Source organism: Orycteropus afer, unplaced genomic scaffold (assembly GCF_000298275.1).
Source record: "Orycteropus afer afer isolate SDZICR_OR568_19922 unplaced genomic scaffold, OryAfe1.0 scaffold00033, whole genome shotgun sequence".
Classification (NCBI taxonomy): Eukaryota; Metazoa; Chordata; class Mammalia; order Tubulidentata; family Orycteropodidae; genus Orycteropus; species Orycteropus afer.
The window spans coordinates 5,753,166-5,766,395 of NW_006921620.1; the positions used below are offsets into that span (position 1 = coordinate 5,753,166).

A 13,230-nucleotide genomic window follows, 5' to 3' on the forward strand; every position below is an offset into this window, starting at 1 on the left:
ACATGAAGCTCTCCATTTTATTTGTCAATAAAACATAAGACAAACTGCATACATACCTTAATCCTACTAGGGGGCAAAGCTGCTTGGCGCACACTTATTTTCTTTAATCAGCTCCTTAATAACTATTGCAATATGAGCTTCAAATTCTCACTTGGGAAATTTTCATAAACACCACTCTTAAGATAGTTACATAAACCCTCATTTTAAAAAAATTCTAGAGAATGGGGTTGAGAAGGGTCTTCTAAACTGTATTTAATTTAAAAATGAATATTTAGCTATTTTCTTCAGCACTGAACTGTCACTATTCAAAAGAATATGTAACCTCCAATTCCAGTCAAATTTTAAACCACAGAATCCTAAAATTGATAGCACCTGGAGCAAGTAACTCCGTGGCTTAAACCAGGTTCCAAAGCAAATCAGTAGTACTACTAGGACTAGAACCTAGATCATGCAATTAAATTCTCTTTCCAGAGCTTTCTGCCATCCCTTACTACCAGTTTGACCACTATAAAACCTGGCTGAAAACAGATCTTATGGATTAAATCCAAGAAGGGTATGAAAGCTACATACTCACAAGGCAACTTAAGGAAGGAGATTCCAAATAGACCCTAATCAGGAGTTCCTATTTCTATGTAAAATTTTCTTTAATTTACTTCAGTAACAACTTTTCCTAGGTTTCCTTTAAATGCTATATTATTGCCAGGTGCGGCTGAGTCAATTTAACTCATAGCTACCTCATGTAACAAAGTAGTAGCTTCTGGGTGGCTATGAACCCCAATCTGTTAGCTGTTGAGTGCTTAACAAGTGCACCAAAAAGCCTCCTTTAAATGCTACAGAAAAGAAAAATATTTATGACTCAATAATTCATCTCAATATTCTTGATATTGATAAAGACCAAATGTCTACAACAGCACTGTCCAATGGAACTTTCAGAGATGATGGAAATGTTCTATATTTATACTGTCTGATATGGTAGCCACTAGCTACATGTGGTTATTATTGAGCAGCTGAAATGTGATTATTACAACTGAGAGCTAAATTTTACATTTTAATTAAATTTAAATAGCCATATATATATATATATATATATATGTGTGTGTGTGTGTGTGTGTGTGTGTGTGTGTGTATAGTGGTTACCATATTAGCAGAGGTCTAGACAATCCACATCAAATAAAGAACTGGCAAATTGGATACTGAAATAATGAAAACTGAGCAGTGTTTTCACAGACTATCTGCCAGGTGATACAGCTAAGATTGTGTGGAAAGAACAGACAATTCTGCATCATGACATCTGGTTTCCAAATCCCCAGGCCACCAATTATCAGCAGTAGGAGATTGTCAGAACCACATACTCTAAATTATACACACATCTTATCTGTAAACTAGGGCTGAAAAGATGTTCCTTTACAGGGACTATATCATTAGGTAGCAAAGTGGCTAAAGCACTTGACTGCTAACCAGAAGGCTGGCGGTTCAAACCCACCAGCCACTCCTCGGAAGGAAGGTTGGACAATCCTACTTCCGTAGTGATACTGCCTCGGAAACCCAAGGAGGGGTCGCTATGAGTCGGGGCCGACTCGATGGCACATAACAACAACAATCATTAATATTGTTTGCATATGACCATACTCTGTAAAAAAGTATAGCACCATGTACAATTACCTATTATTTCTATAGCTTTAACTCAGAAATGAAAATATGGCCATAAACCAATCACAAAGCTATTAATCTAAGTCTAGCCTCAACAATATGATTGAACACCCGAGGTAACAGTCAAGTGATTGCACATTGCTGCCTCATAATAGACACACAGGTAAAAGTATATATAAAAAGTGGTATTCTGGTTAGATCAAAAGGTACTTAATGATTCTATGTTCTGTATTCTTAAAATTTAATTTTTAAACATTTTGACAGCTAATACATATGTATTGAAAAGTAATAAACTGCCCAAAATCTGGCATCCTTCCTCTTAAAATGGCAAAAGAAAAAAAACTGTCAGGGCCAATTACAAAATTTGGCAAGGCTCTTTCACTCTAAAAGAAAAATAGTGAAAAACAGCTCTTTGCTGTGGTGGTAACTAAAAAACAGAACAGCCCAGGGATATTTCTCAATCTCCAGAAGACAAAAGCATGGCCTATGTTTATAAACCAAAAAACCAAACCTGTTGCCACAGAGTTGAACATATAATAAATAATATGTTTAGGAATATATAATAATACCACCTCAAATAGATACAACATTTAAAACCTTATCTGTTTTCCTCAAGCTTTTATCTCATGTGACCCTCATAATAATTCTATTAAGTAAATATGGATTAGTTTGGTACTCTAAGAAGGTAAAAAGCACAATCAAAACTAAACACAAGCAAATTATTATATAGCATTTTCCCTATCTTTTAAAATGGGGTCGATTTATATGTTCATAAATACTTCTTTGCTTAAGGAGAACAAAAATGATTCTATCAACTAAATTCCCAGAGTCTGAGAAGAATGATCTTAAATATACTCCCCTAAAAAGAGGAAATAAACTCTTACTGAATCTAAGATTTGTTCTTAAATATCATGTATATCCTTTTAACTCTGAAGAATCAAGTATGAATTAAAATCAGTCTGAAGGTAAATAATGTAAACTCCCTGGCCATTGCATACTATTTTTCAGTGAGAGTTGGTTATCAAAAAATTAGTATTTCCCTTTTTTTTTTTTTACCAGTCATAAATTGCAAGAAAAATGTTAAGAGCTTTTTTATTATTAGCAATACAACCTAGTGTTTAAGTTTTAACATACTGGCTTTCTTATTAAAAGGATAATGTCCTTAAAAATTTTCAAAATTAAAAAATATATTTCCACATATATCCTTTTATCTTTAGAAACAGTCTTCTTCTGCTATCTTAATATTTTTCTTTTTTCTCATTTAGGATCAACTTTTAGTCCTCTTCCTTCCCATTCTTTGGATTGTCTACTCACAAATTAAAACAAAAAATTTTTAGAGATAAGAAGTAGTCCAATTTATTTTAAATTAGCATCATATTGTAAAACAAGAGATAAATACGGAAGATGGGGATTTTGAAGGATAGAAAATCTCCTAAGGAAAATAAATAAAAACAAGTAGAAATCCTAACTTAAAATCTTATTATTATCAAAACTAATTAAAATTGGGAGCTCTGGTAGCATAGTGCCTAAGGCACTTGATTGCTAACCAGAAAGCTGGTGGTTCAAACCCACCAGCCACTCCTCAGAAGGAAGGTTGGGCAATCTACTTCTGTAGTGATACTGCCTCAGAAACCCAAGGAGGGGTCTCTATGAGTTGGTCTGACTCAATGGCATGTAACAACAAAAATTAAAATTGACATATTAAATAAAATCAGGTTTTGCCCTAAATTGAGGTAAACTGATCTGTCGACATATTTTTAATTTCACCTTAAAAATTGACCCAGTTAAGAAACTGTACACCAAAAGAGCATAAATCTCACTGTGTAAATTAAAAGAAAGAAATAAACCCAGTTAAGAATAAATCATTAGTACAAAAACATGCTGCTTAAACAAACAGCTGAGGTGTCATTTTGGTAAGAAATTTAGTAACAGTATGTTGTTGTTAGTTGCCCTCCAGTAGATTCTGATTCAGACATGGTGGATCCCTGTGTACAAAGCAGAACAGCTGCATAAGGTTTTCAAGGCTGTGACTTTTCAGAAACAGATCCCCTTAACCTATCTTCCAAGGTGCCCAGGTACCTCTGCATGGGTTCCAACCACCAACTTTTCAGCTAATAGCTAGCACTTAACCATTTGCACTACCCAAGGATTCAAAAGCAGTATGTTGTTGTTATTGTTGTTAAGTGCCACTGGCTTGGACCCAACTCATAGTGACCCTTCCTTGGGTTTCCGAGGTGGTATCACTGTGGAAGTAGATTGCCCAACCTTCCTTCTAAGAAGTGGCTGGTGAGTTTGAACTGCCAGCCTTCTGGTTAGCAGTCAAGTGCCTTAGGCACTACATTACCAGAGCTCCTAATACCAGTGTAGTATTTAGGTTCTCTGTCTACAGTAATAAGCAACCATTTAATAATCCATAATTACACTTCAAAATCAAGCTATTAAAATGAACAGGAAAGCAACTTTTTTTTTTTTCTGAGTAATACAGGCATACTCTGTTTGGCTGCACTTCACAGATACTGCATTTTTTTACAAACTGAAGGTTCATGGCAACCCTTGTCAAGCAAGCCTGTAAGTGCCATTTTTTCCAACAGCATGTGCTCATTTCCTGTCTCCGTGCCACATTTTGGTAATTCTTACAACATTTCAAGCTTTTTCATAATGGTATTTCAAACTTAATAGACTACAGTATAGTGTAAACATAACTTTGATATCCACTGGGAAACCAAAAGATCCATGTGACTTGCTTACTTGCAATATTCCTATCTAGACCATAGTGGAACCAAACCCACAGTATCTCCAAGGTATGACGGTATTTATATAGTCTCAAAACAAAAAGTTGTGTGATTCTTGCTTTAAGAAAAATTCAAATACTAAAATTTTGAGTGTGTAATTCAAGTTCAGTTATTTTGGGCATTTTCAATCTGAAAATTATGGTTAGGTTACAAGTAGCTCATTAAAAACAGCATTTAGTACAAGCACAAGATGTGCATTTGCTTTTGTTTCTGCATATACCAGAAAGTAGTATTTAGTTTATACATAGATTGAAACCTTATACATTTCTATGAAGTCCCAAGAAGTCTTCTATAAATATGAAAACCCTATAAATTTTCATTTTTCTACATTTAGACATACATTTATGAATACAGAAAGGAAATGCTACTTAGCACAAAGGAACAGGAGCTTAACTTTACCAATTATTACTGCCATCAAATTTAGCTATCAAAGAGGCACTATGAATTGAAAGGCTTAGGTACTAAGATCAAGTCAGGGAGTGCAGGTATATCTATACAGTTCTTTCCTTCAAGAGATTCAAGGCTCTTCATCCCTTTCTAAACGAACAAAGAATAAATTCTATGGTGATCCCTTAATTCAGGAAGAGACTGCAGAAGGCAAAAGAGAAAAAGTCTTGATATTTTGAGAAAATTAAAAAAAAAAAAACTCCAGATAAATTTTAGCAACAATATTAAAAGCTGAGCTTAGGCCAAAGTGTCAACATGTAAATTATAAACATTAATCTGCTTATTGAAGGCCAATCAATTCACTGTGTTACCATTAACAAGGAAATTAAAGTTCCAATGATTTAAAACTCTCCTTTATCAAACAGGCCCAAATGCTAAGAACAAAAAGAATGATTTTCATTTTTTTGTACTCTTGTTCCATCACCAAAGTTCTATTATCTACTGTACTGTATCTGATTATAAAATAGTTTGTACTATAAACATCAAACATTTGGGTTGGGGAGGGTCATATAACAACTAAAACAGAATACCATGTTTCTACCACTGTAAACACACATATCTGTAGTTAGGCTGGCATTTTAAATTTTACACACTATCCAATAAGAATGCTAAGACAAAGTAATTGACAAACCTGAAAGAATAGCTTCTTTCAAATATAGTAACATATGGGAGAACTTCCTGATATCATTCACCAACTCCTTGATGTAATCCGGATCAAAAATGGAGTTGGAACTTATGGACTTGAGCCCCATTTCAGAAGTTGTAACATCAGAATATACTTGGCCTGATGCCAAAACACGTTTTTTCTTTGTCTTTTTCTGTTTGTGAGCAATCATCCTTTCATACAACTGTCAGAAAAACTGAAATCCTTAAGGGGGAGGAAAAACAAAAACATAAATAAATGAGAAACACAAATACTACATCAACTAAGGGAAATATACTATGTTTTCACCAATAGTCCACAGCCCACCTTAGTATCCTACTTAAAATAAAACACTGTACTACTACCACTACTTTTATTTATTAATGCAAGTAATCTTGGCAAGTCTATGATATATACACTACCATTTTCTCATTTTACAAGTGAGGAACCTCAGCCTTAGAGAATTTATTCAAGCTCTTAGCTGATAAATGAAGCTGGACTGCAAAATTTATGCTCTTTATCACTTCCTCTTGACCCTTGTTGCTGTTGTTAGGTGCCATCAAGTTGGTTCCAACTCAAAGCAACCCTACATACAATGAATGAAACACTGCCGGTCATGTGCCATCTTCACAATCTTTGCAATGCTTGAGCCCATTGATGCAGCACTGTGTCAATCCATCTCATTGAGGGTCTTGACCCTTCGAGTCCAGTTTTTTGTTTTAACCATAAAAATTGTTCCAAAACGTCATTTAGTGGAAGAGCATGTTCTCCCTCCATGACATCACCTTAAAAATATATAGATAAAATGTGGGCTTTGAAAAACAAAAGAACATCCATTTTCAAAATCCTCCTCCATCACGTACTATGTGGCCTGACAGCTGTTAATCTTCTCTTCACTCTGGCCATGCTCATTTATAAAATAGTCATAACATCCTGACAATACCTACCTAATGAGATTATTGTAAGGATTAATTAGACAATGGTATATAAGTGTCCAGCAAATAAAAGTTCAATCAATTACAGTTGATTCACCCTAACTACACATAAACACATATAATGTCCTGGGTTATCAAGTCTCATTAAGAATATTTATTTGTTTAAAAGTGTGTACTAATCTAATATCCTCTTGATTGGCTAAGTAAATAAAAGGTTAAGATTATTAGGATACTATTTTTGGTAAAGGAGTCCTGTTGGAACAGTGGTTAAGTGCTCAGCTGCTAACCGAAAGGTCAGCAGTTTAAATATACCAGCCCCTCTGTAGGGAAAAAGATGAGGTAGTCTGCTTCCATAAAGAATATAACCTTGGACACCCTTTGGGCAGTTTTAGTCTGTCCTATAGGGTCACCACGAGTCTGAACTAACTTGACGGCAAAGGCTTGTTGTTTTGTTTTTCTGTAATTTCAGATGGTAGAGTGAAAAAGATTATCTTTAGGAGTTAGAGTTGGATTTCAATCCTGGTTCTAATACTTTCTAGATCGCTGACCTTCACAATTTACTTGCAGGCTGTGTGAAGATTTCAAGAGATTACAAAATTAAAAGATCTCTGTTCTGGTTACCTAGTGCCACTCTGACAAGAAATATACCACAAATGGGATGGCCTTAACAAGCAGGAGTTTATTCTTACAATTTGGAAGCTTTAAGTCCAAGTTCAAAGTGCCAGGCTCTAGGGGCTGGGTGAAAGCCCCTCAACCTTGGGATCCAGATTTGCCTCCTGCTCCCGGCCCACTGGAGCTAAAGGCGTTTCTTCACTCAGACAGCTGCTGGCTGCTGAGGCTGAGAAGCCCCACGGTTGACAAGTAAAAAGGCACAGTCCCGATATAACCAAACCACCCGGCAGGCCATTAACTTAAGTCCATTGTAAGTCCCAAGGTCAGCAGAGCATGGCAGGTTGCTGAGCAATGACACAGCTACATACAAGATCCAAGGGTGCCAAAGGCTAGAGACCATTCTCAAGGCTTCTCCTAATATACAGGAAGCAGACCACATCCCAAAGGCAGCTACTCAGCTGCTTGTGGTAGATCCCACCATGGAGTTGATTGCCTGTCTCATCATGGGGATTAACTACCATCAGCTGCCCAGCCATTCAACCAGGCCTAGCCAAGTTGACACAAAAACATAACTACCACAATTCCACCCCTTGTCAACCTGGCACCTGTACAGATCTTCAATGGGTGGTATTTGTACACATCTCCTCACTGGGTGGCTCCAGTCCCCTAGTTCCTGAACGGCAGTGACCTCACCACCTTGGCCTGGCCGCCCCCCGTTCCTCTCCCTCTTGGGCATGGCAGCCCTGCCCTCTCACTGTTGGGCAGCGGCTATGGCTCCATCCCACTGGCTCACATGAACGAGCAGTCCCACACTCCAGAACCTAGTTGGTGAAGGCCTGGCTCTTTGAATCTTAGGGGGCTGTGGTCGTTCCACCCCCAAAGGCCATGGCCCTACCCTTTCAGGCTGCGGCAGCTCTGCTTCCGTTTCCCTGATCCCCACTTCTGCCAATTAATGCCGAAGGCAACCCACTCTGCAGGAAATCTTCCTGCCCTAAAAACACTCAGCATTCTTGCTCTGTGGGCTGACCAAACCTGCTACTCCATTTTATGCCGATCTTCTCCACCAAGCAATGCCCAAAGGCAATCCACTCCGCCAGGAAGCTGTCTACCCAATGGCACCCAGCTTTCTCCTCTGTGGGCTGGTAAGGCTGTCGCTGTCTCATGCCGGTTCTCTCGGCTCTGCTCCTGCCTTCTCTCATGCCCAGCCACTCAACCAGGCACAGCCAAGTTGACACAAAAACATAACCACCACAATCTCATATGTGAAAACACCTAATCCCAGTACATAGTTGAACTCAAGAAAATTTTAGTTTGTTTCTTCATCCGAGCATTTTTCCTTTCTAAAATTAAGAATCCTAATTTTGTTTGCATCTCCAAACAACAAAAAGGAAACGACTGAAGGGATTAAATTAGCTCAATCACTATCACTAAAATGCTTTTCAAGTATTTTGCATTAGATATCTGGTTACTTTTTAAATGGTAGAATGACTAAGGACTCCTGTGAAATTTACAGTAGGAAGTTTTATTTAATATTCTTTTCCAGGCACATATTATACTATCTATTCTATTCCCTGTACTTCATCAACTCCACACATTTTTACTTCCTAATATACAGCCTTCCAATCTATCCATGTCCATCTCCCCTGTCACCACACTAGTGTAGATTAGCATCATTTCTTGTCTGAACTACTTTACTAACTTCCTAATGATGATCCTTCATCCATTATTGTACCATTCAAAATACAGTGAGTGAACTTTTCAAAACATAAATACCACCTTATCATCTCTCTGCTAAAAATCCTTCCATAACGGAGAAGCTACTATATACAAGGCTTAACGTGAAATCTGGCTGACTGACCTCTGTAATGAGCTCTAGTAGCACAGTGGTTAAGGTATTTGGCTATGAACCAAAAGGTTGGTGGTTTGAATCCATCAGCCGCTCTGCAGAAGAAAGATGAGACAGTCTGCTTCTGTAAAGATTTACAGCCTTGGAAACCCTATAGGGCAAGTTCTACTCTGTCCTATAGGGTTGCTGTAAGTCAGAATTGACTCGGAGCAGTGGGTTCTTTTTTTTTAATCCCTGGCTCTCAACTCCTCCTTTTCATTCTTCCTGAAGTATGTTTACTGTGATCCACAGTAGGAGATAATTTTACATCATGAGCCAATACACATATTAAATATTTTATATTTGTATAAATGTGTTTGTGTGAGTATGTAATAGACTTGTTTCATAAAACACAGATTCTGACTAAGTATCTATGTGATGTCCTTGATGTTTTCTCTTCTATTCCACTTCACTTTTAAAAATACCATCCACCAAATTTATTTTATACTCATAATGGCTCAGGGCTCTACAGTTTGTAAAACAATTGGTCAGCTCAGAGGCCCATCTATAGTACCTTTTGCCTGGAATACTTCATCCCCTCTATTTACTGATTCAGATCTCAGCTCAAAGATCACAATCCCTTAACCCTCACTCCCCATCCCCAAACAAACAAGAGTAGAATCTCCTCTTGGATGCTTTACAGCATTCTATACTTTTCATCACTGTACATATAACAGCTCAAATAGATGATTCATGTCTTCCCATCTAGACTATAATCTTCAGGAAATCAAAACCATGTCTATCTGCTAACCACGTGCTCTCTGCTCCTAGCACAATTCTTGGCATTTGAGGGACAAACTGTTCAAAACTATCTGCTGAATAAATAATGAATGGGTTTTTACTTATAAAGTTTCAATTAATTTTTATAGAAACAAAAATGGTTGGTGCAGTGTTTTAAAGAGAAAATATAATTATTAAAAAAAATCCTTCTAAAACAGTATCTTTCAAATAAAACAAGCATATGAAGCAGAGTAAAGGCAAGATTACATAAAACTGAAATTAAAGTTGGATTTCTATTGTTTTCTACTTCTTTAAGTGGAGTGCTCCATATCCATTAACGTGGAGTCAGTCCTTCCTACTCATAGCAAACCTTAGGACAGGTAGAACTGACCCAGAGTCTCCAAAATTGTAAATCTTTATGGAAGCAGACTGCCACATCTTCCTCTAGCAGAGTGGCTGGTGGGTTCGAACCTGCCAACCTTTTAGTTAGCAGCCAAGCTCTTAAGCACTGTGCCACCAGAGTTCCTCAGGGTTCTCCAATAGATCTCTAATTTATTTTAAAGGTCCTTTATTCAATATTCTTTTGTTAATCTCAAATTATTTCTGAGAATATAATTTCTACATTTAAACTCATTTAAAACCTAACATTAATCCTTGAACTGTGTAGATAACTTCTAAAATGAACCTAGGACAACTTTTTGAGTACTTTTATTATATCTAAGAGAAAAACAAAACTCGAGTGCCTTTCTTGGGCAGTTCTTTTACAAGTAACTAATTAAGAAGACTGCTAATATAGCAAATCTTACCACTTCTGCTCCTTAATAAAGTCAGTCTGATTAATTCTGAGAGCTGTTAATTTAGTACCTTAAGAATTGATCATGGACACTGGTAAAGATAATTATAAAATTTAAATACATGTATCACAAACACATCAAAACATTTCACCTCAGATAAAGAATTTACTGGAAGTAATTTCTGTGTCAAGTTAGTAACCCCAAGTTACTAAGGTGAAAAACGTTTCAAAAATGCTTGAACATTTTTAGTCAAGACTAAATAAAGGAGGGGAGGGACTAAAAAGGCTATACTCCACCCCTATTCGCATTAGGGTAATGAATGTGCTAATTTTGTTATACATACTTTACAACTTTTTAAGATGAAAAGAGGAAACATTACAATTTGGAAAATATGTTTAAAATATAATGAACAATCTGAGCTTTCATAAAATTGAACCATGATAATACAAAGGTTTGAGCTATACACATTTTCCAAGATCATATATTGTACTTTTCCATGTGCCAAAATGAATATTCTGTCATTGGTAGCAACGTAATAGTTCACTAATAGATCACAACTGGTAATTTAATTAAATTAGGTAATAATGCATGAACAGCACTAGCACAGTGCCTGGCTCAGAATAAGACTCAATAACCGTTAGCTATTATCACTAGCAGTACTTTTTTGTAGAAAATTATTTATAGTTAAGTAACAAACAAGATGACTTCACTGCAATAGATCTGTAGATTATGTGCAAGGCACATAGGACTGGAAACAATCCCAGAAACTGAAGCTACTTGGTGGAAACCTAATAGGTTCCCAAGTGAAGTTTGAACTGTGCAAACAGATTGCTAAGCAAAATATTTGTGAAATTCTCCTAATTCTCATGCAACTCTTCTACCTCCAAACCGCCAACGTTAAAAGCATGTATTATCTACTTTTCAAACAACTTTGCACCAAAGAGAAAATTACTGTACAAAACTCTCTCCCTGTATATATTAAATTCTAAGTAATTATGTGCATTAGAAATGTGAACACTAACTTCCAGGTCTCCTAAACCGCAGTTTTTCCAAGACTTCAGTAGCCTATGCCAATCAAATGTTTTCCCATCTCATGTACTATCCCCCTTCCAAAAATGTCATTATAGAAGTATTTTTATTTGAGGCACTGGACTAACTGAAGTGTAAAACTGTTCCCAAATCTGTACTTCCTAGTTCCCATTCTACTATTTCTGCCTCAGGAAAAATTACTAGGTATTTCAGAGATCTGCAATTTCAGCAAAATTTATGATTTAATAAGAATCTACTTAAACATTTTCTTTAAAAAAAAAAAAATGGCAAGAGCGCATTCCGTAAGTCTTCAATTATTTTTTTTAAGCACCTCCCAACACAGAATAGGGGCACATCAAAAACAGTTTTATATACAAATAACTAACTTCCAAAGAAAGGCGTGCAATATACATACACTTCATTCCCGTGCAGTTTGAATCCAGCACGTTTAAAAAAGAGGAAGCTGCCTAGCCTCCCACGCCTCCAGAATGTCTAGCATTCCAGGCAGACAGGGCTCTCTCCCTGACTGGCCAAAACTACTCATGCCAAAGAGCACGTTTCTCATCCCAGGATTTAAATACAGAGGGGAAAATGGATCAACCAATTAGGACCGCAGACGACAATAGCATCGAACTAGAGATAGTAGGGGAGACAGAAGGGGGAAGGGACGCTCAGCTCTTGTCTTCAGCAGGTAACAATCTGGTCCTCAGAAAAAGTATGAGAACAAGTCTCCTTTGAAAGAGTAAGAACAGATAAACATGGAGAAACAAGGTTCGTCAGTCACGAGGGCTCCACCTTGAAACATTTCAAACTGAACTCAACACATCAAAGGAAAAAAATAAAACTGGGACAAACCTTTGACAGTAAGGAGCCAACTGAACGAAACATTTCTTCTCAGCACAAAAGACAAAAACGAGAATACACCACAGAAACCAAGACACCCAAGAGCTTAGAACCCATTTGGGGTTAAGTTTGTAATGGGGGCAGGTGGGAGAGGGGCTGGAATTTTCTGAATCTATAGTGTCAAGAGCACAGGTTCCGGAGCAAAACTGCCTTGGGTTTAAATCCTGACCCAAGGGTGTACTAGGGTTTTTTGTTTTCTTTTCACCTTTTTCCCCATGTAAAAAACAGGTGAAATAGTGACGGACCTGTCGTATCACAGGAGTTAATATATGTAAGGTTTTTAAAAATACTATCTGGTCTGTAGTAAGCGCTCTGTGTTTGCTTATCATAATCATCTCCTCCAGGCCACCGTTTGCGTCCTCCCGCTCCTCGGCTCCTGCCTGCCGCGCTCACCCCTCGCCCAGGTCGGACCCTTTCTCGAGGGCAGGAGCCCCCGACGCCAGACCGCGGGCTCCGGCCACCAACGCAGCCCGAAGCTCCCTCTGCTGGGGCCGCCACATGGGCCACCTGGACCCTAGACGGCAACCCAGGGACGGCCCCAGAGGGAGACCCCCGGCCGAAGCGCACACTCACCTCGGCACTCCATCCCGTGTTCCTGACATGGACGCCCACCCAACATTTAGGGCCGCTGTAGCCGAGGGCTGGAGCTCGCCGCCCCCATCCCCCACGGCCCGCGGACGCCGGGCCGAGCAGCAGCCGCCGCCGCCGCCACCCCACCAGCTACCGCCACCACCGCGGCCGCCCCGCCCCCCCAGCCTCGCTCCTCCCGCTCGGCCGCGCCCCGCCCCCCAGGACCTAGCCCATTGGCTTGCGCTACAGG

At 38.3% G+C, this 13,230-nt stretch overlaps 1 protein-coding gene across 1 annotated transcript in view; it reads right to left on the reverse strand.

The window, feature by feature from the left end:
* The window catches only part of ARHGAP29 (Rho GTPase activating protein 29), a 106,886-nt gene extending 101,161 nt beyond the window's left edge, over positions 1 to 5,725 (reverse strand). The window contains exon 1 of the mRNA XM_042780298.1: positions 5,521 to 5,725. Within this exon, the coding sequence (XP_042636232.1) occupies positions 5,521 to 5,725 (205 nt within the window). The remainder of the gene's footprint in view (positions 1 to 5,520) is intronic.
* Positions 5,726 to 13,230: the final 7,505 nt, after the last annotated feature.